This window comes from Podarcis muralis, chromosome 12, assembly GCF_964188315.1.
Source record: "Podarcis muralis chromosome 12, rPodMur119.hap1.1, whole genome shotgun sequence".
NCBI lineage: Eukaryota > Metazoa > Chordata > Lepidosauria > Squamata > Lacertidae > Podarcis > Podarcis muralis.
In genome coordinates, this window is record NC_135666.1 from 27,896,249 (window position 1) to 27,922,536 (window position 26,288).

General features: G+C 43.6%; 1 protein-coding gene and 1 long non-coding RNA gene across 4 annotated transcripts in view; one reads left to right on the forward strand and one right to left on the reverse strand.

Moving 5' to 3' along the window:
* The window catches only part of PEX1 (peroxisomal biogenesis factor 1), a 28,269-nt gene that overhangs the window by 699 nt on the left and 1,282 nt on the right, over positions 1-26,288 (reverse strand). For all 3 annotated transcript variants that reach the window (XM_028751005.2, XM_028751004.2, XM_028751007.2), the window contains exons 2-23: positions 25,132-25,275; positions 17,897-17,980; positions 17,557-17,671; positions 16,707-17,470; positions 15,970-16,089; positions 15,054-15,171; positions 13,513-13,613; positions 12,556-12,650; positions 11,862-11,994; positions 11,355-11,451; positions 10,052-10,222; positions 9,057-9,211; positions 8,626-8,815; positions 8,352-8,518; positions 6,068-6,202; positions 5,330-5,394; positions 4,978-5,120; positions 4,793-4,896; positions 4,026-4,202; positions 2,436-2,666; positions 1,769-1,966; positions 959-1,089 (exon numbers count right to left, since the gene is read on the reverse strand). In XM_028751005.2, coding sequence (XP_028606838.2) covers positions 959-1,089; positions 1,769-1,966; positions 2,436-2,666; positions 4,026-4,202; positions 4,793-4,896; positions 4,978-5,120; positions 5,330-5,394; positions 6,068-6,202; positions 8,352-8,518; positions 8,626-8,815; positions 9,057-9,211; positions 10,052-10,222; positions 11,355-11,451; positions 11,862-11,994; positions 12,556-12,650; positions 13,513-13,613; positions 15,054-15,171; positions 15,970-16,089; positions 16,707-17,470; positions 17,557-17,671; positions 17,897-17,980; positions 25,132-25,275 — 3,638 coding nt within the window. The remainder of the gene's footprint in view (positions 1-958; positions 1,090-1,768; positions 1,967-2,435; positions 2,667-4,025; positions 4,203-4,792; positions 4,897-4,977; positions 5,121-5,329; positions 5,395-6,067; positions 6,203-8,351; positions 8,519-8,625; positions 8,816-9,056; positions 9,212-10,051; positions 10,223-11,354; positions 11,452-11,861; positions 11,995-12,555; positions 12,651-13,512; positions 13,614-15,053; positions 15,172-15,969; positions 16,090-16,706; positions 17,471-17,556; positions 17,672-17,896; positions 17,981-25,131; positions 25,276-26,288) is intronic.
* Positions 1,084-3,067, forward strand: LOC114607636 (uncharacterized). The gene is made up of 2 exons (XR_003709195.2): positions 1,084-1,584; positions 2,390-3,067. It is a non-coding gene; the product is annotated as an uncharacterized LOC114607636 (long non-coding RNA).

Here is a 26,288-nt window from a genome sequence, read left to right on the forward strand (position 1 = left end):
AACTAGGACCTGGGTGATCAGGGTTCAAGTTCCCACTTGGCCATGGAGCTTACTGGGTCACCTTGGGCCAGTCACTGTCTCTCAGTCTAATCTACCTCTCAGGGTTGTTGTGGGGGATAAATGAGGAGAACTGTGTATGCCACCCTAAGCTCCTCAGAGGAAAAAAGGTGTGATATAAATGCAATCAATCAATCAATCAGTCAGTCAGTCAACAGTACAAATTGCTGCCACTACTAAGGGCAACTGAGGGAGATGATAAGCATATTCCTGGACATCACAATGAGGAACTGGAAGCAGGAGCTGTGAGGCTGGAATCATACAGCAGCACAGCTGCTGGCAGGTCAACATGACCATGACTTCAATAATCATCCCTGCTTAAAAAGGTATTTCAAACATTTTACAGTGATAGCAAATGGTGCCCACACTGACGGAAGATATTTCAAGCAATTTCCCCTCCCTTTTGCAGCCCCACCCTACAAATCTGTTTCAGAGGTTCCTCTAGCACCACCATCCCCAAGCAGATTTGGGGGGTGGGCAGCCTCCCCTTTCTGCTGATGAAAGTCTTCTGTCAGTGGACAGAACACCAACTGGATACAACCTTTAGGGCCCACCATTGAAAAGGAATTTAAAAGCACTTTCATATGCATTTGATAGAAAATCTCCAGCCATTTTAGACGAGTGCCTATCAGTAATCTCTAAGATAATAAAACTTATGTTTCAGGCTTTGGTAGCGCAGCCTCTAGGGCTCCATGTACCAGCTTCTTTCTCATACAATTTCACTGAAACCTCTCGCCACACTACACTTCAGTAAAGTCTTCAGGATGTGTAGACACCTTAAGACAGAAAATGGTATCTGTGTGGCAATAGACTAATAACAGCAACTGTTCCAGAACACGTGTGAGCATATTTTTAATATTAATAAATAATTTGTGTGATTTCCTTGACACAAGGTACTTACAGTTCAGTAAAATTATTCCAGTCGTCTTGACTAATAGATGGCTTTGTGTTTCCAAGTGCAGTTATCAGGTGAAGCTGAGTAATGCTTAAAGTGTTCTTGCTGGGTACTGATGATGGAGGAGTGACTTCCTCCTGGAAAAAAAATCACATTAAGGGAAAGTACTATAAAATACTGTATTTCACTCCCTGATATTGACAATGGCCCAGTTCATAAGTTGGGGCTAACTTTGATTTGCAGTAACCATAGACTACAGACCAGACTACAGTGTATACACTTACGTATACAGGCAAACCATGATTTAAGCTGTGCTTTTTCTTCCCTGCCTTCCCCAATAGGCTATCCTTTCTGCAGGTAAATTGGCATGTGTTGCTTAGTTACTATTGTTTGGCAACCCTACGCAGTGTGTGTGTGTGGGGGGGGGGGGAGATAGTGAAGTCAAGGAACCTCCAGCACAACTGACAACAGGCCAATTATGCAATGATTCTGTCTGCAGAGATCTCCGCTCCATGGCATGGTGACCTGAAGAGGAAGCGCAACAAGTGTAATCACGGTTTGTCAATCAGAAAATAACACCAAACCACAGTTTGCAGAAACCAATCTGGATGTCCTGACTAACCATAGTTAAGGTCTGTAATCTACAGTTTGATGTATGTCTTAACTGAGCCAGTGAGTTTGTCTGAATGTTTCAGGACATTCTCTAAGGCTATGCTTCTTTTGAAATGGCAAAACTTTGCAGTAGTTACTATTACTACTTCTACAACAGAACATTTCTAAAGATCAAAAGAATTAACAAAAAAATGTCTTCCATACCCCGTTTTTGCTTCTGTAGTTGGCCTTGATCGCATTGATTTCAGCCCTGAGTTGCTCTATCTGTTCTTGATTAAGTTCTTGATAACCTTCCTGTAAGGCTGTTCTTAGAATTGGGGGCTGGTAGGATACTAAATCCTTCAGAGAGATGCTAGCTAAATCATGATTTATGGAGTTTGGTCCCGAGAAACACTGAGAACTCTGTAGAGACAAGTGGGTGATGTAACATAATACCATTATTATTATAGTCAGCAATTTTGTGGTTACGGTTACTAATATTTCAGTAATGTTTTTCACAACAACAGTTTCATTACCAAAATTATTTATCAAACAATATAAGCTTTAGGAAGTATTATGTTGATCAACTTATTAGTAATATGAAAGTTTAAGTATGAGTATGTTTCATTTCTAAATACTGTGCATTCATAGGGGATTCTCCCTGGATCAATTCTCATGGGGGTGGGACAGGTCCTCATTGTTTTCCCAAAAAGACAAGGACTTGTTGCTGCTTTTGGTCAAGGAAGAATGAGTTCATATTTTAAGTTTATGTTACTCAGAATTTATATCTGTCACCCAGTACTGGCATAGATTGAATTAGCACTGTTTCTCCCCAATTACATTTAGATGCTAGAATGTTTACAGCATCAATTAAGCAAAAGCAGCCAGCTACCATTTCTGAAGCAGTTCCATTGCCGAGCTCTGATTCATAGGAGCTGCCAAAGTAAAGACGATAGATGTTGGACCTTGGATCTTCTGGAAGCAGCTCACACATCTCAAGAGAAACTAGAGATTGCTCCAAGCCTCCTTCTCCATCTCCAGCAGAATCATCTGATCCACTGCTTTGATTTAAGAAAACCATCGATGATAGACTGAGATCGCTATCTGAGCTAGAACCTATTTCCTGCGGATGGAAATTAACAAAATTAGAATTTCCAACTCTGTAGCACTTCCCTCATTCTGGATGTCTGTGTGGCTCTTTATCTTCTGGTCTTCTGGCAGGGAAGAGCTAGCAGTGTGCTGAAGTTAGCAGTGTGCTCAGGACTGCAATACATCAAGGACCACATCTCACCATATGAACCAAATCAGGACCCTCATCTTCTGAGGCCCTTCTTCGTGTGCCTGCCCCACAAGACGTTGGGTGGCAACACAAGAATGGTCTCTTCTGTGGTGGCTCCCTGTTTGTGGAATGCTCTCCTTAGGGAGGCTGATCTGGTGCTTTCATTACATATCTTTAGGCACCAGGCAGAAACATTCTTCTTCTCTCAGGTTTTTGGCTGATTAAACAATCTATGGCCTTTTAAACTGGGGGGTTATTGTTTTGTTTATTACGTTATGTGATTTTGTGTTTTTTAAATTGTAAACTGCCCTGTGATCCTCGGTATATAAATTTGCTGTTCAAATAAAAGCAGTTATAAATCCTTAGGCACGCTAAAATTCAGATCTTTGGATCTCATCGTACAACAATATCACAAATCGCTGCACATCACCTTAACATTTCTAGGCACCACTCTTGAAAAGCCAAATTACAGTGGTACCTCGGGTTACAAATGCTTCAGGCTACAAACGCTTCAGGTTACAGACTCCGCTAACCCGGAAGTAGTACCTCGGGTTAAGAACTTTGCTTCAGGATGAGAACAGAAATCGTGCGGCGGCAGCAGCGCGGCAGCAGCTCGGAGGCCCCATTAGCTAAAGAACAGTTTCAGGTTAAGAATGGACCTCCAGAACGAATTAAGTTCTTAACCAGAGGTACCACTGTAATTGGAATATTAAGTATTTTAGTGCCCAGGTTACCAGTTTCAGATTGTGGCCAAGCTACTGGACTTCCTGCACTTTAAGATCTGCTTTGGCGTCTCCCCTGGTATGCCCATCCCCTAGATTGCTAAAATGAGTGGCCACAAGGGAAAGAATCTTCCTATGGACCTGTATCAAATTTCTATGTCTCAGGGTTTCCAGAAGGCCATGAAGAACACTCTTTCTCAACTGGCCTTCCAAAGCATGATGGTTTGGTTGAGTTGCATTATTTTTGGCCCTGTTAAAAAATAAATAAATGGAATGTTGATGAGTTTTAGTTTTAAGTCTGAAATGTTATATTACTGTATTTCCTTCGGATATTTGGAATGCAAGTCATTTGGGATTTGTTATTTGCCTGGAAAAGCAGCCTAAAATTATTAGTGAGAAATAATTTTACCATTCAAAAATGTTATGAGTAGCAAACTCTTAAGGATTTTTAAGGAAATCCTTTAAATTTCAGTGCACTTACCTGGGGCAAGGTTGAACCAAAATTAGCATGCACGGCCTCCAATTGTGCATTATACAGTAAAGCTTTTAGGTCTGCTCCTGTGAAATGTTCTGTTTTTTCTGCCAAATGCTGAAAATCCACATCATGTGCCAGAGGGAGAGAATGACTCAGTGCTCTTAAAATTTCCAGTCGGGAAGCCTAAGGAAATTAGAAGTAACCCTGTTAATAAAATACTGATTTCTTGCCCTTAGACAGTACTTAATGTTTTGTTTTTCAGACTTCTGTGTATTTTTCCAATAAGGAAAAGGGCACTGGAGAAGGTAAAACAACATGTGGAAGGACCCAGTGATGTAAACATTATTTTGAATTTTCTATACATTTTCACGCATCTCTTCTCAACCATAAAGGACTTGCAACTTGCTTTTTATAATAGCACGATGAGATTCTTTGGAAGCCAGATTCTGTACCCACTGCCACATTCTTATCTTCTTTTTAACACACCTGTAGATCATAGAATACACACACCAATGCCTACAGTCGACAGCATCAAACCTAAGATGAGAAAGGCCTGAGAGAAATCATTAGACTATACAAGATCATTGCCTTGACATAGAATTCTACCACCACCAATCTAATGAAAAAATAAAATAGAATCAAACTTGAATCTGTTTCAAAACGACTTCATCTTTTGTTCATGGAAACTCAGCCATCAAAAGCATGGAATGGACATTAATCCACATAGAAGTGAGTCTTCCTTTCAATATTTGGTACAGTGTTTTGCTTCTTACCTGATCAGGATGTGGACAATACAGACACTTATCCAATCGGCCTGGTCTCAACAGAGCAGGGTCAATCAAATCAGGGCGACTAGTGGCCGCTAGTACATAAACTCCTTAGAAAAAGAAAGAGACTTTATTAATAAAATGCCACCTTAACCTTTTCCTGGAAGAAACAGAGATGATTTGATCATTACCTTCTAAGCCTTCTACTCCATCTAGTTGAGTCAGCAGTTGATTAACAACGCGGTCAGTTACACCAGTGTTATCATGACCTCTTCGAGGAGCGAGGGAATCAAATTCATCAAAGAAAAGTATGCAAGGCTTGGCTGCCTGTGCTCTGCAATAAATACAACACAATTAGGACAAAAGGAATAAACTGACCCTGCCAAGATTGGACATGTGATATCAGCAAGTCTTGTTATTTCACACCTCCCCAACTTACACTTACTAAGCCTGTTTCTTCTCCACATTACAAATCCAGCATCTATTTTCAGCACTACTTCCAAAACCAGAATCTATCAGCAACACCATAAATCTGGATCTAACCTGTTAAATACATCTCGAACTGCTTGTTCACTTGCTCCAATGTATTTGCTGAGCAGTTCTGGTCCCTGTAAAAAAAAAAAAAGAGAGAAAGAGAAAAATACTCTCTGCAACCTGAGCTATTTAATTAATCAATACTTATAAAGTAAAGTGTATAAACTGTGGCATAACAAAGTACTGTTTGGGCTATGGCAATTACAGACTGTTTAAAAACATTACAAAATATAGGTTTCCAAAGGAACATACCTTGAACATGAGACTGGTCCAGTAGTTTCTACTTATGGTCTACTCTACTGGGATCACATTAACACTGCTTGTTAAAGAGCAGGCAGGCAGGGGGAGGGGGAGAACAAACACACACAAGGACAGAAAGGAATTGAAACCCATTAAGTAGTGTGCCCAAAAAAAATCTATGGCAAAAATGAAGCTACTTTGCCCAAGGGTTTAAGGTTTAAGGTTGCTGTTTGGACTGTGTTGATTTGGACTGTAGAAAGTTGGACTATTTTCTTTAGGCTAAATACCATGGGTCATAATCCAGATGTGTTCATATGCCATATGTATGTGTGCATCACAAACAAATAAATTTACTAAAACATATGAGAGCTTCTGAAAGACAAACTGTAGCATATAATTTTTATCACCTTATTGGATTCTGACTTATGGAACACATCTTTGTATTTTCAGTTACTGCAATAAATCCTGAAAATCTTACATTCTTACCAATAAATCTTACATTCTTACCTTGATGCTGATAAAATTCATTCCACTTTCTCGGGCAACTACACCTGCTAACAAAGTTTTCCCTGTTCCTGGAGCCCCATATAGTAAGATTCCTCTTCTTTGTCGTATGGGCAGGTTTGCAAATAATTCTGGATACTGAAAACATATGAAGTCTTTAGAAATTGCGTCTGCTTTAAAAAGTATATGATCCCTTAATAACACCTGTTTAAGAACCTCTGAGCAGGGTAGCTAAGTGTGAAAAATTGGATTCAGTATGCTGAAGAGGCCAGAGATCGTCTTGGAAGTCTCTTAGTGCAGACTGAGGTCATGGATCCTGAGTTTCCATAGCCACCACCCACTATGAACCACCACTGGCAGGAGAGGCAGCAACAGCAGCAGATATGTTCTATGCTTATTGATAATGTTTTATTATCTTGCTTTAAATGTGTATTTTATATTGGACTTTCTTTAGCAATGTTTTCTTTTGAAATGTTTAAGATTATTATTTTTTGTTAACTTTGCTGTGTTAAATGTGCACTCTGTCACTGACCACTTTTGTCATGTTTTGTTTGAAACCTTTAAGGTAATATTTTAATATCCTGTTAATTACGTTGCTTTGAGTGTATACTTGACTTTCTTCAGTAATGTTTTAAATCAGTAATGCTTTATTCTGGACTGTTTTCTTTGATGTGTCAATGCAGATTGTAAATCGCTTTGAGATTTTTTTTTCTTTAAAAATATTACCGTAAGTGGTATAGAAATGAAATGAATAATAATAATAATTCATAACCCTAACCCTATTATTATTCATGTAGTTCCATAATTACTATTATGATATGCAGCATAATATCAATTTTGGCAAAATCCATATCTGTGGTGGAACCAATGAGTCACCATAACATCTCTATGCTTATTTTGAAATGCGACTAAATGCATCTATATATAGACTAACATTTGCATGAGTGTTTTATCATCCACAGGTGTTGGGTGTTTTTCTGCATTTCCAGGCTTCAGTTTAGTCTGCTGGGGCATGAGCATTATGAAACAGTCCAATAATGATCAAAGAGCCATATACATATTATTGATATAAAGGTAAAGATACCCCTGACTGTTAGGTCCAGTTGCGGACGACTCTGGGGTTGCGGTGCTCATCTCGCTTTACTGGCTGAGGAAGCCGGCGTTTGTCCGCAGACAGTCTTTCCGGGTCATGTGGCCAGCATGACTAAGCCGCTTCTGGCGAAACCAGAGCAGCACACGGAAACGCCTTTTACCTTCCCACCGGAGTGGTACCTAGTTATCTACTTGCACTTTGACGTGCTTTTGAACTGCTAGGTTGGCAGGAGCTGGGACCAAACAATGGGAGCTCACCCTGTTGTGGGGATTTGAACCACCGACCTTCCGATCGGCAAGCCCTAGGCTCGGTGGTTTAGACCACAGCGCCACCTGCATCCCTATTTTTGTCTATTATTAATATAGACAAAAATAAAACACACAGAGTTTTATTTCTGTGGTCATGTTCATAACTACTTCAAATGTGGTGTGTACGGATCCCTACACATATAGTGGTATACCTTCTCTACCTCATATTGACATGTTGGCTATAACAAGAAATAGTCTGCGTTCATAGAGTCCAAAGAATGCCCCATTAAACTGGAATATTTGGCACACATAAAAAGTATGCATTTTTTCACTGTGCCTGATGCAAGGCAGCTGAAGATAAGGAAAATACACCCCTAGCAGCCACCGATGAAGAGGGGTGCCATTATTAACCTGGCCTCCTGGGAGCAGCACCACTGCCATGTACCAGAACGTGGCAGGATGATGCAGGACACCTGATTGGCTTCACTGATGTGCCCACACTGTCCTGCACTGTCCCTGGGTCTGGCTGTCATGCTGCTTACAGGATGTCAGGTCTGTAGCACCGCTGCTCCCTGCTGGCAACTCCAGATAACTGCCTCCCACACTGTGCATGATCTGAGGTAGCTAAGCCACCCAGGCTTCTTTGTGAACCTTCCTGTCTTAAGAATCCTCAGCTGTTGCATCTTCATTCTTTCCTCAGCTCTGCGCATAACCGTCAGGGATAATCTTCTAGTTTATGCCCTTTAACATACCGTTGCTGAGAAGCTGTACCATTCTCCTCTCCAGCTTCTGCAAACTTACATATGAATGAGAAATGGCTGTACTATGGGTGCATATTTGTCCATTTTGGTATAAGAAGCTGTCACCCCCTCAAGCCAGAACCATCAAAGGTCTGTGTTCCTACAAACACCTACCAATGGCAGACACAACTGTAAGAGAAAAGTACCTTGGCAGGCAATTGGATAGTATCTATAAGCACTTGCTGTATCTCCTTGAGGCCACCAATTCTATCCCAGCCAAACTCCTGAGGCTTATGGAGGTTAACGTTTCTCAAAGATGTTGGGGTAAAACCTTCTAAAGCTTTTTGGAAGTCTGATGTTGACAGAATCAAATCTGTTAAAATGGATAAACACATTCACTTTATGATTTTTTTACACCGAAATATTACATTATATTATACACAATTTTTTCTGAATACGTCATAAAATTATTATACATACCTTCTTTTTTACACGTTCCTTTGGTAGAAACACATGAGTGTACAGCACGTTCAACTAACATTGTCAGATCTCTAGCTACAAATCCTTCTGTTTCCTTTGCAATTAGATGGAGATCAAGATTACAAAACTTGTCTATATTGGAGTCAAGTTTATTTTTTATTATGGAATGAAGTATTTCACATCTTTGTCCCTGGAAAAAAAATACTGTAAATTTATCTGTAGCCTAACTTCAAAGAATTGAAGAAAAATAAGAAGACTGGCCAAATTTCAAATTAATTAAAACGGACAGATTCTGAAGAAATAATAAAATGCAGATCTGTGCATTCAACATACAGTATCACATTTTATACCAAGATCTTAAACAAAATTACTGGGAATTAGATTGCATGGTTTTAAGATGCTTTGATTAAAACATAATTTATTGCTTTTACCTGATTTGGAGCCTGGATATGTTGGAAACATTGAAATATGTGAATTCCTTGAGCAGAAATCATGGAAGAATGAAGTGACTGCTCAGATAGGCTTGTGGCAATGAGTGCGATCAAACTGTGCATGGAAATAACTTCTTTTATCATATCTGTCAAAACTAGGAACAGAAATGCAAATCAATTCAAACTTCATGGATTGATGGCCATATAAAATAGCAGCTACCTCTCAATTTTAGTGTTACAGAAACAGCATCTTCTTTTATTTGGGTGCATTGTCTGTTCCAATAAAGTTCCAGAAGCTTGAAATTTTCTTTGTATCAGCTGTTAATAACCTAACAAAGCACATTCCCACACTGTATCCAGAAGTATTACAGCACAAGCATATACCTATCTACTCATAAGTAAGTCTCCTGGAATTCAATAGGTTTACTTCCATATAAAGAATTACAGCTTTAATATACAAGAGCAAATCATAACCTTAACCATAACATTGTACCAAATGCTGAATATATTGTTGATAACCTGCAAATACAGATACACTATGTAGAGTTGTGCTGATTACTAAGACTTTGCAAGTGCTGGATTATGCTGTTTCTTTCAAAAACATTCAAAAGCTAAAGATCAATATTACTTGGTCCAGGGCACATTCCCAGAGGTGGCTCTTCTTTTTAGCCCGGGGGCTGCATGGCAGCAGTGGGTGTAGCAAAAAGAACAGCCATGGCCATTGCATACTCTTTCACACACATATGAGAGCACATCTAAAAACAAGCAACAGAGCTCCCCATTCTGCAGTTGATCCGTGCAGATCAAGAGGAGCAGGGAATGTGGTTTTCTCCACATTGCGTGGAAAATTCATTTCAAAGTTTAAAATATTGCTAGCTTTCATGAAGCTATGAACAACACATTGTGATCTATTCAGGACCTTGCAAAGGTCAGATGTTTCCAATCACAGGACAGTTAAAGCAAAAACAACTCAGTAATGGTTGGTAAACCATTACCATGAGCAAGGCGAGTACTCTGGACAGCTTCAGGACTGTTCTCATGCTCCGGAGCAAGGGGTACTCCAACTATGTGATCAAGGTCATCTAGCAAAACAACAGATGGTTGTTTCCATCCTGCCTCTAGAAAAACTTCTTCCAGTTTTTTCCGTATGTTTTCTAATCTCTTTCCTGAAAAACAAATATAGTGATTAGAACGACACAGAAGAAAAATGTGCCAACTTCCAATACAATCTATGATTTGGCAAGATTATGGGTCAGAGACTAGCTTGTATATGACATTTTCATTATACCAAGAGGTCTTAAAATTACCCTATTGTGGACCTCCTTTAAGATATTTCCTATCTTCTATCTGCTGAACATATAAGGAAAGCTGGTGCAGAATAATATAATTCACTAGTCTGAATCACTCTGCTGCCATAAACTCACAGAATGGTCACAGGCAAGCCATTCTCTCAGCCTCAGTCCTCCATCAGCAATATGTGATGAATACACTAGCCTATTTTACATAAATAAATAAAATAAAGTGAGTTCAGTGGGACTTTTCACCAGTTAAGTGTGCACAGGACTGCATCTTAATTGACACAAAATGAAGTAGTACAAACATCAGAGACATAATACATAATAATATAAATAGATCACATATTTCAAACTGGGGTGAGGTGGGCAGAGGAAAGAGGGAAGAAAGGCCCAGACAATATTCTTGATGCTGCTTTTGAAATAGATTTTTTAAAACAGGAAGGTTCTGGCTCCTACCTGCTTATGTGACCAATCTAATAACAGCAAGGCCTAAAATGTGAATATTAAACCAGTGGGGTGGGACTCAGGGTTTGGGCATAAGACCCAAGTTCAAACGTACTGGGTGGCTACAGAGAAGACACATTTTCAATATAGCCCAAACTCTTACCAGTTGTTGCTATGATAAACAAAAACACTAGGAATAGTATTTATTTAATTATATGTGTTAGTTGCTTTTCTCACAAAATGACCCAAAGCAACTTACATTAAAACCAAATAAAGAACTTCCAATAAAAATCTAAAAACAAAGCTGAACAGATAAAACAGATCAGGACTTGCTGATCTCACCCAACTAAAAGGGGCCACAATGCCGCCATTAAGAAAAAAGTATTCACCTGGTGCCCAAAAACAGGTAAGGGTGGCGCTAGGCATGTCTCCCTGGGTAGAGCAGACCACAAGCTGGGAGTCACTGAAAAGGTCTGATCTAATTAACTTGGTAACTTACCCTTTTAGTTTAATTGTATTCTGAACATCCTACAAGAAGGGAGACAGTTGTATCCATTACCTCTTAAAGCTTTGCAGTCAACTACTTCCACATGGGCATCCAGTCTATCAAATGCTTCTTTGCAGATGGCTTTTGCTAAAGTTGTCTTGCCACTTCCCTGTAAAATAAATCAGGGCTAAAAACTCCTAAAATAATACCCAGATTGAAAAACTATCAAAGTTTGCTACTATGGTTTTCTATTTCTGTAATATTTAACCTGATGGTGTAAAATCATGAAAATTCAAAGCAATCTGTTCAAGTCTACCAGATCCAATGTTTATTTATAGCCCTTGGAAAAACAAAGGGGCTATGTGCACATTTTGCTTTCTTCATCTCTATCTAGGGGTAAGGGGAAAGTGATCCAAGGGTGGAGGGAGAGAAGCATGCAGATGGAGGAATTTCCATGGCACTCTCTCAAAATTCTAAATGTACTCACATGCTCAGAAAGATTGACAACCACTTGAATTGAACTAATGATAAAACCCAGAATTTATTGGGTGCTAAAACAGAGAAATGTAAAAGTTTTACCTTTGCTCCAGTAATCAGGATACCTCCACTGCATAGCCCTGCAGATATGGGAGCTAGCTTTTGAGACAGTGGTCGTTTCAAAAGGCTGTGAGATACATGCTTCAAAGAAGATACTGCTAAATTATCAACTCCTCTGCAATGGAAATGTTAACAGAATTGAGTGCCCTCTCAATGTACTGTAGTCAAATTAAATCGTATAAAATTAAAAGCTTGGCTATTTTAGAGTACTCTCTGTCTTGATTATTTATAGAACTGTAGCCAATGACCCAGTTGCAATATTTGCTACTGTACTGCACACACTGGCGGCAACTGCAGAATAATGTCTGCCATTAAGAATGTCAAACATTCATTTTGAAAAAGTTTCCATGTATGTGAAGAAATAATCCTGCATACGACTTCACTATTTGCTGCACCCCATTTTATGTGTGTTCAGATAGACCAACCACACCAGCAAAACCTGTATTAGAGGGCACAGGTGTGCCAAATACTTGCCCAATTTCTGAGTCATGAGATTAGAACTATATGTGTGTTTAAATCTTGACAGTACTCTACGGCTAATCTAATGTTCTCTTTAGCTACGACGTTATTGACATCTAAAATGCTTCATATTTATATTACACATTTAATATTTATTTTTGCACAGCTTTTTATTGATTTTTTTATTCTAATTTGTGATAGTATTAAAATGTCTCACCCCAAACAGTTCAGGCCAAACCATGGAAGAAGCTGCTCACAAGAAGATTGTGCACCACTGCCATTGGCTACTGAGGTCACAGGATGTACCAGAACCTACACAAAAGAAGACAGTCACTGTTTAGAAGTGAGGGTGCCTTTTTAGAACATGCTGTCTCTCTCTCTCTCTCTCTCTCTCTCTGTGTGTGTGTGTGTGTGTGTGTGTGTGTGTGTGTGTGTGTGTTTGTGGATGAGTAGAGAAATACTGAATACATACGCCAATAAAATTCAGAATGGGATTTTACTGTAAGAAATCACATAGAAGAAACTTGTCTCCCAAGAAGCTCAGGATTGTAGTGGGTTTGTCCTTTGGATAAATAGCCAAATAGTATCTAATTACTAGACTACATTTAAAATACCAAGTGATTTTCAGATTTCCTTGTATTCCAAGTCCATCCAGACTCTATGGCAGCCTTCCCCAACCCAATACTCTCCAGAAGTTTTGAACTACAACTCCCAGCAGTCCCATTCAGCATGGCCAATGGTCAAGGGCAGTAGGACCTGTAGTCCAAAACATCTGGTTGGTTAGTAGAAGCAGGAAAGCTGCTGTACAGTTTTCACTCCATCAATTCTACAATGAAAATTAAAGTTGTCATTACAATATAGAAAACTGAAAATTAGAAAACAATAAACACACTTCAAAAATCAGGAAGTGAGAGAACTACAAGCTTGCTTTGGAAGATGGGGGCAGGTTGCTGCAAAACCTTTCCTTAATGTTCTAAGGGAACTTGAATTTATCATCCAATTATGTTCATTGTGACTGAATTTATGAACAGATTATCACAAGAGTCTCCTCTCCTGCAATGCTTCATGTACAATGAGTCAAAAACCAAAACGAATACGAAAGATACCCTAATAAACAGAATTGTACTGTTGATATAATTTAAGTTATTGGATACCTGAAATAAGTGATATTTACTTGCATATTTGTCTTCTGCAACAAGCTGGGACTCAGGATGTAAGTATTTTTTGCCGTCTCCTCTTCAGAAGTAATGACACTGAGGACAAAGTCCTCCATACCTTTCAAAACATAATGGACACATCAATTTGCGTCTGATACAAAATAGTAAATTTTAATACCTTGTAGATCTTGTATTATACACTGGTAAACCCTAGCTCATGCAAAAGGGTTTCAATGTGTATGTAAGTATTTTTGTGGCTAAAAGCTTTGATTACACTTTGATTCACTGGCAAAGACCCATTTAATGGTTGACCATAGGTGAGAGTATGGATCTTTATTTATTGGAAGCACCTTTATTTAAACATAATAGTTAAGTCAAAAAAATTCCTTCCAGTAGCACCTTAAAGACCAACTAAGTTACAGTGGTGCCTCGCAAGACGAAATTAATTCGTTCCGCAAGTTTTTTCTTCTTGCGAGTTTTTCGTCTTGCGATGCACGGTTTCCCATAGGAATGCATTGAAAATCAATTAATGCGTTCCTAGGGAAACCGACTTCAGACCAGGTCCGGGGACAGTCTGTCCCCCGACCTCTTCTGAAGGCTGGGGGGGGGGGGGGGACAAGGGCTTTTCTTCCCACCCCCAGCATTTTAAAAAACCCCGGGACAGCGGAGGGCTTCTCCGCTGTCCGGGGCGATTTAAAAGCCCCTGGGAAGGCAGGCAGGGGGGACAAAGACATTTGCCCCCCGCCCTCCTTCAGAAGAGGTCCAGGACCTCTTCTGAAGGCTGGCGGGGGCGAAAGTCTTTGCTCCCCCCTGCCTGCCTTCAAAAGCTGTCCGGCCAAGGCTTCGCGGACCTCTCCACAAGCAGCGGCAGCGCTGCCACTGCTTGCGGAGAGTTGCCGGCATGCCGAAGCCTGCGCGCGCTGAGATCCTGCCTTCAAAAGCCGTCCGGGATAGCGGGAAGCGCTTCCCTGCTATCCCGGACTGCTTTTAAAATGCTGGCGGTGGGGAGCAAAGCCTTTTGGCCCCCGCCAGCCTTCCTGGACCTCTTCTGAAGGCCGGAGGGGGGGGAAAGGCTTTGCTCCCCACCGCTAGCATTTAAAAGAGGTCCCCGGAGATTTCCCTATGGGTTTCGTCTTGCGAAGCAAGCCCATAGGGAAATTCGTTTTGCGAAGCGCCTCCAAAACGGAAAACCCTTTCGTCTAGCGGGTTTTCCGTCTTGCGAGGCGTTCGTCTTGCGGGGTACCACTGTAGTTCTTGGTATGAGCTTTCGTGTGCATGCACACTTCTTCAGATACTGTGTGTATCTGAAGAAGTGTGCATGCACACGAAAGCTCATACCAAGAACTAACTTAGTTGGTCTTTAAGGTGCTACTGGAAGGAATTTTTTTGTTTTGACTATGGCAGACCAACACGGCTACCTATCTGTAACTGGAATAATAGTTAAGTAACAGATTGAAAAGACAATGATAAATAACTAATGATTTTTAAAAAATCAAATATATTTTCATAATTGGGTAGAAATATATTCACAATCACTGCTAAGGGCAGTTCAGCTTACCATCTTTAAGCGCTAATTGTATATCATTCGTGCCTGCTATTAGCAAGGGAAGTTTGCTATAATCCTCTATCCACAAATTAAAGGCATTTTTTATTTCATTGTCACTGATATCTTTATTCTAAAATGAAGAAAAGATGAGAAGCATTGTTAGTTCAGTAAATATTCCTAACACTTTCACACAATGAACATTTGCTCATTCAAGTATACAAGGGTCAGAAGTCCTAAGAACTGAGGCAAGTCATTATCTGAGGATTTACTAGTGGCCCCAGTTTTATCCAAATTATGATTATCTTCTTTATTATTTCCTAAGGAAAAATCTATACTGAAAAAAGAGTTTAAATATTTAATTTTATAGTGTTCAAGCTCTTAATTGTATATGCAATAACCATTTTAGTTCACTTGTGACATTACTGCTCCTCAACAGTCTAAATCAGGGGTTAGCAACCTTTTTCAGCTGTGGGCCGGTCCACCATCCCTCAGACCATGTGGTGGGCCAGGCTGTATTTTGGGGGGAAAAATAAGAACCATGCCCCACAAATAACCCAGAGATGCATTTTAAATAAAAGCACACCTTTTACTCATGTAAATACACAAGGCAGGCCCCACAAATAACCCAGAGATGCATTTTAAATAAAAGGACACATTCTACTCATGTAAAAACATGCTGATTCCTGGACCGTCCGCGGGCCAGATTTAGAAGGTGACTGGGCTGCTTCCAGCCCCTGGGCCTTAGGTTGCCTACCCCTGGTCTAAATAAACTCCTTATATTCTTATGAAGAACCGGTAACCATAGGTTGATAATGCCTTTGGAATAAATTGTCTCAAATAATAGCATAATGCAATATGAATTTCACCAACTTGGAAAGACACATGGAAGCAGCTTAACAAATAATTACAGTCAAGAATGCAAACTCACTAAAGATTTTTTGGGATACAATCTAATAGATGAGGGAATTTTAGGATCCAAGTTCACTGATGTGATTCTGACAGCTGAATGCATTTCTATGTGTAGTCTCTCTCTCAACCCTTCTGGTATCTGAAATAAAGTTAAGAAAAACAAGAAATATGAAAGAATAAATGCTGAAGCCTATTCTACACATTTCACACTTCAAAGGTATATCCACCAGTGTTGTACTCGAAGTTTGTATAACTTAAGAATGACTTAATTTTTTAAGATTTCAAATGTACCTGAAGATTTCAAATACCTTGACTGTCCATCAAATGTAATTTAAGCCTCCTCAGTTTCAGTTAGTAAGGGAGTATAATGATTTCAATTAAATAAAACAAACCAGACAAGTATATTTTTAAAAAAGAAATGGTTTGAAACTGTATGTTGGGCTCCACCCAGAGTGGCTGGGGCAACCCAGTCAGATGGGTGAGGTACAAATAAATTATGAATTATTATTGTTGTTGTTGTTATTATTATTATTATTTTCAGAATAGATCCTATCGAAGTTAATGGAACTATTATAAGACAATTGTGGCTTGGAGATGGTACCACTGTGATCCTGTGGACACTTCTTTATAAATAATCCACTATAATCTGTAGATCTTATTTCCAAGTAACCATTTTAAAAAATGTAATATTAAGCAACGATTCAACACTTGACTTAAAATCTTTAATCTTCTGTAGGCTTCTGAAATTGGACTAACCCAAACTCTTCCGACATGCAGTTGTTCCATGTTGTTATTACATATTATAGCACTCTTTAGATCCTCAAATCCATTCCATATTATTTGTACAATAGATATCTCATTGGATTCTTGACTTTTACTAGGGCCGGATTGCTTTTTGTCTTCTCCATTGATCATCTGTTTTTCTTTCTTTGACATTACATTCTGCTTTGACTCTTGATGCTGCTGTCTTGGAGAGAGCAGTGTAGTGATTTTCCCGTAAGACACTTTAATATTAGCTTCTAAAGCAGGGAATTCTAGATTCCATGGAAATACATGAATGGCGTTGCATTTCTGAAACGTACATGTTGCCAATGTATTTTGCACACTGGGGGGCTGAATCTGGCATACTCTGAAAACAGAATCCATGTGAATCAAGTTTAGCAGCCCATCTTTGGCAGCATTCAGTTCACCTGTGTCACGAGAAGCCTCCTGTTCTTTGTCAGAGGAGAAAATGTTCCCAATTAAATTCCATATGTTTGGCAGGACACTTGCAGTTAATGACGCCTTTGCATCTGGCTTAGGCTCTTGGACGCCCGTATTTAAATTAGTTTCTTTGGCACATGATTCCTTAGTTGTTGCTCTTGGATCCAACTTGGTTTTAGGAACATTGTCCTGTAAGATGTCACTTTTTGTGGAAGGCAGCATGGTGGAACTTGCTTCATACTGACGTACTTTGGGGCGTATGAAAAGCTCTGTACGAGCTTCCAGTCTCCCGTAAAGAGCAGCAGGTTTTAGAGTAACTGGAATTAAAGAGGGGCAAGTTAATACATATGCCACCTTACAATTATTCCTGCAAAGTTGTAGGAAGACTTGCATGAACACTTACCAATCTGGATATAAATACAAGTGTGTTGTTCAACCCACACTGGGAAGACAGCTTTGGGAAACACTATTCGAATTTGGTCAAGAAGATGGCTTTCAAGTGAGAAAGCATGCAGCTCCTACAATACATTGCAGAAGGTTAGAAAACATTTCATATTAGAACTCAATTGTGTTTCATAATGAAATTTGTATACTAAACTGGATCTGAACCATAAGGAAAACAACAAGAGGAAACACTCAGAAAAAACATTAGAAGGTGGGGGGAGTGGGAGAGGACAGGAGTGAAGAACACCACCCTGTTTAAAAGCATTAGGAGAGCTAAATAATTTAAATTTCTGTATTACCAGGATCTCCCAATCATCTGCTGAGAGGGGTTCCACTTCTACTTGCTGACAGGACAAGACTTGAGAACAGGGCTCGAGGAAGATCTGCCAGACAATAAACCTTTTTGAAAAAATACTCTCAATATATTTACATAAACAATGCAGTGGAGATGAAGTGAGTCATGGAGTTGCTGACGATGGGGATGAACCACAAGCACTTGCATGTAACCAAATTGCATTATAAGTTTTTCACCATTTATTGTTCAGCAGTATTGCTTGTTCCCCTTGGAAAATCAACAAACCATTTCCCAGCTTTCCTTTAAAAAGCAGTTTGCGACTTGGTTCAGGACATTGTCAAATGCTAAAAGGTTGGATAGAAGACACTTTTACATGTTCATGTTCATGAAACAATCAACTCACTAAATATGAACAAATCACCCTGATATAGAACAGCTGTAATTCATGCATGGAAGCAGCTCTCAATGTTATATATTTATTGATTAGGTCCTGTAGAAATAAGTACATGCTGTGCCAGGCAAGGTAAGGGGAATCCCAGCTTTTAGAACCAGGGGTTGTGCTGGTTTTAAACAAGTACTTTCAAACAAGCTTTCAAACAAGCACTTTCAGTTCTGATAAACTTTTGGGGAGAGGGAAGGCTGATTCCAGTCACTGGTTTCCCATCACAGATCGTAACTGGCAAAACTAGCAGTACTCTCCATCTGTCATTGAGATCTTTGCACACAGCTGCCTTTGCACAGCTGAATACAAAGAACCTGAAACTGGGGCCTGCATATTTTGCAGATACAAAGCAAACAAAAATGTACAAATGAATATGTCAGAGACTGCCTCCCGGTCTCAGCTCACAGAAGACCAACGCTAGCCATTAGAACTGTACAGAAGTCTTTATTGACATTTAGTTTCCATTTTCAAGCACTAGCGTGCGTCTCTACGTCTAGACCCTAGACCAGCGAAGCCTCGTCTGAGTCTCCGCCCCCTGTACACCAGCTTAAGACTCTAGCCTTACTCCACCTTCTACGTTTCTCCTTCCTCCTCTGGGTCCTACTACCCCCCTGGGTGCCTTCCTTCCTGGATGCCTCGGAAGCGGACCCTTCGGACTCCTCCCCTTCTCTCCGGCGGGCTTTGGGACCCGGCTCTCTCTCCGGACTGCCCATTGCGCCCCCCTCCTGTACATTTGAACTTGGCGCGCGCGCGCTGCCCCTGACCTTCCTTTTGACCGTTACCTCGCTCTCTGATGCAGGCGTGGCTAACCCTGACTCCTGTCCTTCCGCTGACGGAAGGCTGCCTGCTGCCGATGTTTGGGACTCCTCCCCCTTACTGCTCTCCGGTGGGGAAGCTGGTCCCGATTTCCAGCTGCTGCTCTCTGAGTCCCCTCTGGCCCCTGAACCCCTGACATCCATCCCCCCCTCGAAGCCCCCCCTTCCCCCCTCCCCTCCTTCCGGTGCGGGTACTGGGTGCTCCGTCGTAGCGGGGGTGCTTGCAGGATACAGTTCGTCCCCCATGTACTCGTCAACGTCGCTCTCCTCTGCTTCCATCTCTCTGTCTTCGTGCTCGAACCCCACGTTGTCCCCCAACACGTCCATGTCCGTCTCGCCCCTCTCCCCCTCTTCGGGTGGTCCCATCCAAGGACCCCTCAGCCACTTCCTGCGCCACTGCTCCTCTGGTTGATCGTCCCACCAATACGAGTGGTCTGAGGCAGACCCCGGTGGCGAACCCACCTGGGAGCTGGGGACTGGTGCCTGTTCCTCGTCCGAGTCGAACCCCAGGAATGTGCTGGCTGAAAGAGTGGGTGTGAAAAGCCAGTCGTCGAAATACTCTGCTGGCATGGGCCTGTGCGGGAAGAGGGCATGAAACTCCTCTTTGAGCAGCGGTTCCTCCAAGGCATAGTCCGGTACCCAGCTGTTGGCACTGGCCGGGGTACCCTCTCTGGCTAGGAAATATTCTACTCCCTCTTCCCCCCATCTGGAGTCCAAAATCTCTGTGACCTCATTGATGTGTCCCCTCCTAGGCGACCCCCTCACTCTGGGCCCTTCACTGCTCTGGTCTGGTGCTGTGTCTGGCTCCTGAAACCTATGAGGTGCTTTGTAGGGCGTGAGCACCGATCTATGGAACACCGGATGCATTCTGGAACCCTCCGGAAGAGCCAACCGGAAGGCCACTGGATTGACCTGCGCCTGGACTTGGTAAGGTCCTAGCTGCTTATGTCCTAGCTTCTTCTTAGCTAATGATCTGGTCGGCACTGCTTGCGCTGCTAACCAGACCCAGTCACCCACCTGTATGTCTTCCCCAACTCTTCTGTGTCTGTCGGCCTGCACCTTGTATGCGTGCTTTGCTAGTTCTAACTGCCTCCTGAGCTGTTCGTGGACCTCCTGCTTCCGCTGCCTGTGGCTCCCCCTCCCCCACTCTCTCTAAACCCGGGAAGGTTCTGGGATGCCTCCCGTTGTTGGCGAAGAACGGCGTCACCCCCGTCGACACGTGCTTCGTATTGTTGTAAGCGAACTCGGCGAGCGGCAGGTAGTCCACCCATGTCGTGGGCTGCTGGTTGGCGTAGCATCTTAGGTACTGCTGCATGACGGCGTTGACCCTCTCCGCTTGTCCGTTGGTCTGTGGGTGTCTCGCCGACGCCAAATTGACTTTGACGTTCAGAATGCCCATCAGCTTCTGCCAGAAGTTCGAGATGAACTGTCGCCCCCGGTCGGAGAGAATAGACCGTGGCAGACCGTGGACTTTGAACACGTGGTCTATGAACAGTTTGGCGGTCTGCTCTGCCGTGGCTACCTTCGCACACGGAATGAAGTGTGCCATCTTAGTAAACATGTCCACCACCACTAGCACTGCTGTCTTTCCCCTCGAGCTGGGCAGATCCGTGACGAAGTCCAGAGCCACCCTCTCCCACGGTTCAGACGGTGTCTGCAGCGATTCCAGCAGTCCCGCCGGCGGTCTGTGAACTGACTTGGCCCTTTGGCAGGTGTCACATCTCGAGACGTAATCCGCTACTTCCCCCCGCATCTTGGGCCACCAAAAGTCTCTGGCTACGAGTTCGACAGTCTTTTCTTTGCCAAAATGCCCTGCGGTGGGAGCGTCGTGTAGCTGCTGCAGGACCCTTGCGCGGAGGTCGTCTCCCGGCACGTAGAGTGCTCCCTTGTGGAGGAGCAACCCATCGCGTATCTGGAACTCGTCGGCCCTCGCTGTGCCCCTGTGCACCTCCTCCATCTTGGCCTGTGCGAAGGGGTCTTCCCGCAGCGCGCGACGTACGGCGTCCAGGTCCACGGTTGCCGACGCGCATGCCCACGCTTCCGGTGCGAAAATGTGCTTGGCCGCCGACGGTGCCGCCTCCTCCAGGTATTGCGGCTTTCTGGGCAATGCATCCGCCATCACGTTGTTGTCGCCTGGGATGTACTCTATCTTGAAGTCGAAGTCCGCGAAGAACTCTGCCCATCTAATGTGTCTCTGGTTGAGGAACCTAGCCGTGCGCCAGTACTCCAGATTCTTGTGGTCCGTGTGGACCTGCACTGTATGTCTGGCTCCGATGAGGAAGTGCCTCCATGCCTTGAATGCTGCATGTATGGCTAGCAACTCCCTGTCCCAGATAGTGTAATTCTGCTCCGACTTGCTGAGCTTCCTCGAGTAGAAGGCGCACGGCCTCCAGTCCCCCTGCTGGTCTTGTTGCAACAGGACAGCTCCCACGGCTCTGTCTGAGGCGTCTGTCTCCACCCTCATGGGTCTGCTGGGATTCACATGCAGCAGCTGCTCTTCGGACGCGAAGAGACGCTTGAGTTTCTGAAAGGACTGCTCCGCTTGCTCCGTCCAGATGAATTTCTTCTTCTTGGAGCTGAGTGTGTCGGTGATGGCCGCTGTCTGCATGGCAAATCCCTTGATGAACTTGCGGTAAAAGTTGGCAAAGCCGACAAACCGCTGGACTTCCTTCCGATTGCGTGGGCTTTTCCAGTCCAAAACTGCGCGAACCTTGGCGCTGTCCATGGCGAGCCCCTTGTCCGACAACTTGTAGCCCAGGAAATCCACCTCCGTCACGTCGAACTGGCACTTCTCCAGCTTGGCGTACAGCCTGTGCTCCTTCAGTCTCTGCAGAACTTCCCTGACATCCCTCTCGTGCGCCTCTCGCGATTCTGAAAAAATCAGGATGTCGTCCAGGAAGCATACGCACTTCTTGTAAAGGAGCCCCGCCAGCACGTGATGCATAAAGGCTTGGAAAGTGTGAGAGCCATTTTGTAATCCGAAGGGCATAACTCTGTATTCGTAGGTGCCCAGTGGCGTGAACATGGCCGTCTTCCACTCGTCGCCGTCGCGCATGCGAATCAGGTTGTACGCGCCACGTAGATCCAGCTTGGTGAAAACGCGTCCTTTCCGCACCGTCGCGAGCAGGTCGTCTATCTTGGGCATGGGGAAAGCTGAGGGCTTGGTTTTCGAATTTAAGATTCTGAAGTCCACCACCAGCCTCCGTTGGGGCGTGTCCCGCTTCTTCACAAAGAATACGGGACTGCCTCCCACCGCTTTCGACTCCCGGATGAAACCCCGCTTCAAATTGTGATCTATGAACTCCCTGAGTTCTTGCAGTTCATCCTCAGACATGGAATACAGTTTCCCAGTTGGCAGCGTCGCCCCCGGCAGGAGGTCAATCTGGCAATCATAGGGTCTGTGAGGGGGTAGCTTGTCCGCCTCCTTCTCGCAGAATACCTCCAAAAACTCCGCATACTTGAGGGGTACTGCTTGCAGCGTGCCCAACTGTAACTGCGGGTCCTCCTCTTCCCCTTCCGGGCTGGGTATAATGCAGTGTTCTGCACAGTAGGAGGAGCCAAAAGTCAGTTGGCGCTGGTACCACGCCAATGCTGGGCTGTGTCTGTGCAGCCAACTCATGCCTAATACTATAGGCGTGTCGGACAGTTGGGTGACATTGAAACTGATGACTTCCCGGTGATTCCCAATTTGCATCACCATAGGCGGCGTCTGCTGCACCACCTGCCCCCCTAGCAGTTCCCTGCCATCCACCGTGACAACCTTCAGGGGCAGTGTGGCTGGCAGTAATGCTACGTTGTGTTGTTGAATGAACTCCAATCCTATAAAGTCTGCGTTACTGCCAGAGTCAATTGTAATAGGCACTTCTAAGGTGAGTCCATTGGGCAGCTGAAGCGATGCGGTTAGCTGCACCACTGGCTTGGGCGGGAGGGGGTCTGTGGGCTGCAAAATCTCTGGGGACTTCCTCACTGACTCGTCTGGCTGGGCCCCAGTGCCTCCTCTTCCAGCCAGACTTGGTCGTTTCCCTGCTGTGGTGCTCTCTGCTGAGTTGTTTCCAATACTGTCACTGAAGCTGCAGTGTGCTTGAAAATCCTCTGGGGACACTCTTTCGCCATGTGCTCTGCACTCTCACATATATAACACTTCCTGTTCCTTCTAGGCAGCTTCGATTTTACTGCTCCCGGCGTTAAGGCTCTGGTAGCTGAGTGAGCCCTAGCACCGCCAATCTCCATCTGCTCCTCGCCCCCTCCCTGTGGAGGCGTGGACTGCGCACGCGCTGCCTCTCTGGGCAAGAGGGAGGGCACTCTCGCTGGTGAGCGTCCCCAACGCCCTTCTTCTTTGCTCCACGGGCGTTCTTCCTGCCTCACCCCAATAGACAACGCTCTTTCAACCACTTGTTGAGTGGTTGTGGGTCTCTCTCCCCTTGCCATCTCATCCTTGATCTGTGCATTCAGACCCTCCCAAAAAAGGTCTCTAACCGGCGGAGAATCCTTATCCCAATTCAGCGCGTTGACCAATGCAAAAAACCGGGAATGATACTGCCTTACGCTGGCTTTCCCTTGTCTTAGCCCAAATATGTCCCTCCGGGCAATGTCAAGGTCTATTTTGGATAAGAAACAGGAGTCCATCGCCTTAATGAACGCATCTGCGCTTTGGAGCGCTGGATCCTTATCCCTCCACAGGTTGCGCAGCCATGCTTTCGCGTCCCCATGCAAATGAGACAAAATAAACCCCACTTTCTCCCGCTCATCTCTAAAGTCTCTTTCCAGCAGCTGCAGCGCAAACAGCACATCTGCTCGGAAATTGGGGTACTGCTGCAAATTCCCATCAAAATGAGATACAATGCTGCCTCCTCTCTTCCCCAAACCGATCCCCTCGGATCTGGGTACTGGGATCCCCTGCTTTACAAGCCCTTCCAACCTGGCTTGAAGATCTCTGCAGGCAGCTGCCGCTTCTTCCTCTCTCTTCCTGGAAGCGATTATTTCAGCGTTGAGTAGTGTCACCGCTTCTTGCAGGGAAGCTATTTTCTGTTCTGTAGTCATATTGCCTGACTCTTGTGAGCTCGCAAGGCACCAGTCTTCTACCCTCCCTGCCTCGCTTCCTTAGCGATGCTTGAGGCGAAGAAAACCGATGATACGTCAGACGAGGCTTACTGTCAGAGACTGCCTCCCGGTCTCAGCTCACAGAAGACCAACGCTAGCCATTACAACTGTACAGAAGTCTTTATTGACATTTAGTTTCCATTTTCAAGCACTAGCGTGCGTCTCTACGTCTAGACCCTAGACCAGCGAAGCCTCGTCTGAGTCTCCGCCCCCTGTACACCAGCTTAAGACTCTAGCCTTACTCCACCTTCTACGTTTCTCCTTCCTCCTCTGGGTCCTACTACCCCCCTGGGTGCCTTCCTTCCTGGATGCCTCGGAAGCGGACCCTTCGGACTCCTCCCCTTCTCTCCGGCGGGCTTTGGGACCCGGCTCTCTCTCCGGACTGCCCATTGCGCCCCCCTCCTGTACATTTGAACTTGGCGCGCGCGCGCTGCCCCTGACCTTCCTTTTGACCGTTACCTCGCTCTCTGATGCAGGCGTGGCTAACCCTGACTCCTGTCCTTCCGCTGACGGAAGGCTGCCTGCTGCCGATGTTTGGGACTCCTCCCCCTTACTGCTCTCCGGTGGGGAAGCTGGTCCCGATTTCCAGCTGCTGCTCTCTGAGTCCCCTCTGGCCCCTGAACCCCTGACAGAATAGAAGCCATAGAAAAAGACTCATTTCAAAAGTTACTTGCTCTATATTTTTGTCCCATTTTCAGTATTACCCTAAATGTTAAACACCAGCTCCTGCAATTCAGGTTTGTGAACCCTTATTTGCAAAAGCTTTACTAAAAACAATTTTGACATTACTCAGTAGACAGATGGAGACCAATGATTATGAAATATATTTGCCTAGTTTAATATTGTAGTCCAGGCAAGAAAATAAAAGTCGACATTCCAAACCTGTTGCCCATCTTTGATGCCAAGTTTCTCTGCAAGTTGTCTGTTCATTTCTACAACATTTCCAGCATGCTGACCACAATGTCTGATTTCTGTCCAGCCCAAGAAAACAGGCTGATTGCCCCAAGACGCTTTCACAGCTTGATCCTGTTAATGCCACAGAAAACAGATAGATGTTAAATAGCATAGCAGCCCGTAGTACCCATAATTCTTTTTCCAGCTATCTATATGTGAGAGCGCAAATAGCATCAAGAATTATTCAGCAAAGGGAAACTTTATTTGACACATTTCTGTACAGAATTCTTATTTACAGGATATTAATCTTGTAGAAAACATACATTATTTTGGAACACTAACGTGATTAGTGTATCTTTTATGTTCGAGCAAATAAGTAAATGCAAGAGCTGTTTGACAGTGGAACAGACTTCCATGACAGCTGGCGGACTCTCCGTCCTTGGAGATTTTTAAGAGGTTGTATGGCTATCTGTCATGTATGATTTAGTTGAGATTCCTGCATTGCAGGGGGTTGGACTAGATGACCCTCAGGGTACCTTCCAACCATACAATTCTATGATAAAAAATTGATTTTTGGGGAATGCTAATGAAATTAGTGCAGTCCTGTGTTTGATTGGATGCATGTGCTGAGCTTTTCTATGAATGGGCTCCCTCATCTACTTCAATTGAGAAAACGACCCATGTGTCCAAAGAGATGTCTACAAAGACAGTCAGATCCCTCTACTGAAACAAATGGAAGAATTGCTGTGGTTGGTGGAGTTCCACAAACTCTGAAGACTTTGTACCCAACTGTTGAACCAGGCCAACAGTCTTGCAGTTTGTAAACTCATCATGTAGAAATTCCAAATGCTTTTCAGCCCTTATTTCATACGAACATGTACGTTTTATACAAGGATTCCCAACACCAATATACTGCAATGGCAAAACACCTAACAATGTTGCAGGAGGTGTTAATGACAGGAGAACATTATGAAACTGTGCCTTCATCTACAAAGATGTATGTACAGTTCAATTCAGGGGTGGGGAACATGAGACTCTTTGCCTAATTTTATGCAAGTGGGAGGTGACTGGAGAAAAGAAGGGTGGATGGGGTGGCAGGAAGAGAGGGAGATAAAATGGACGGAGTGATGGAGTAGGGGAACCCT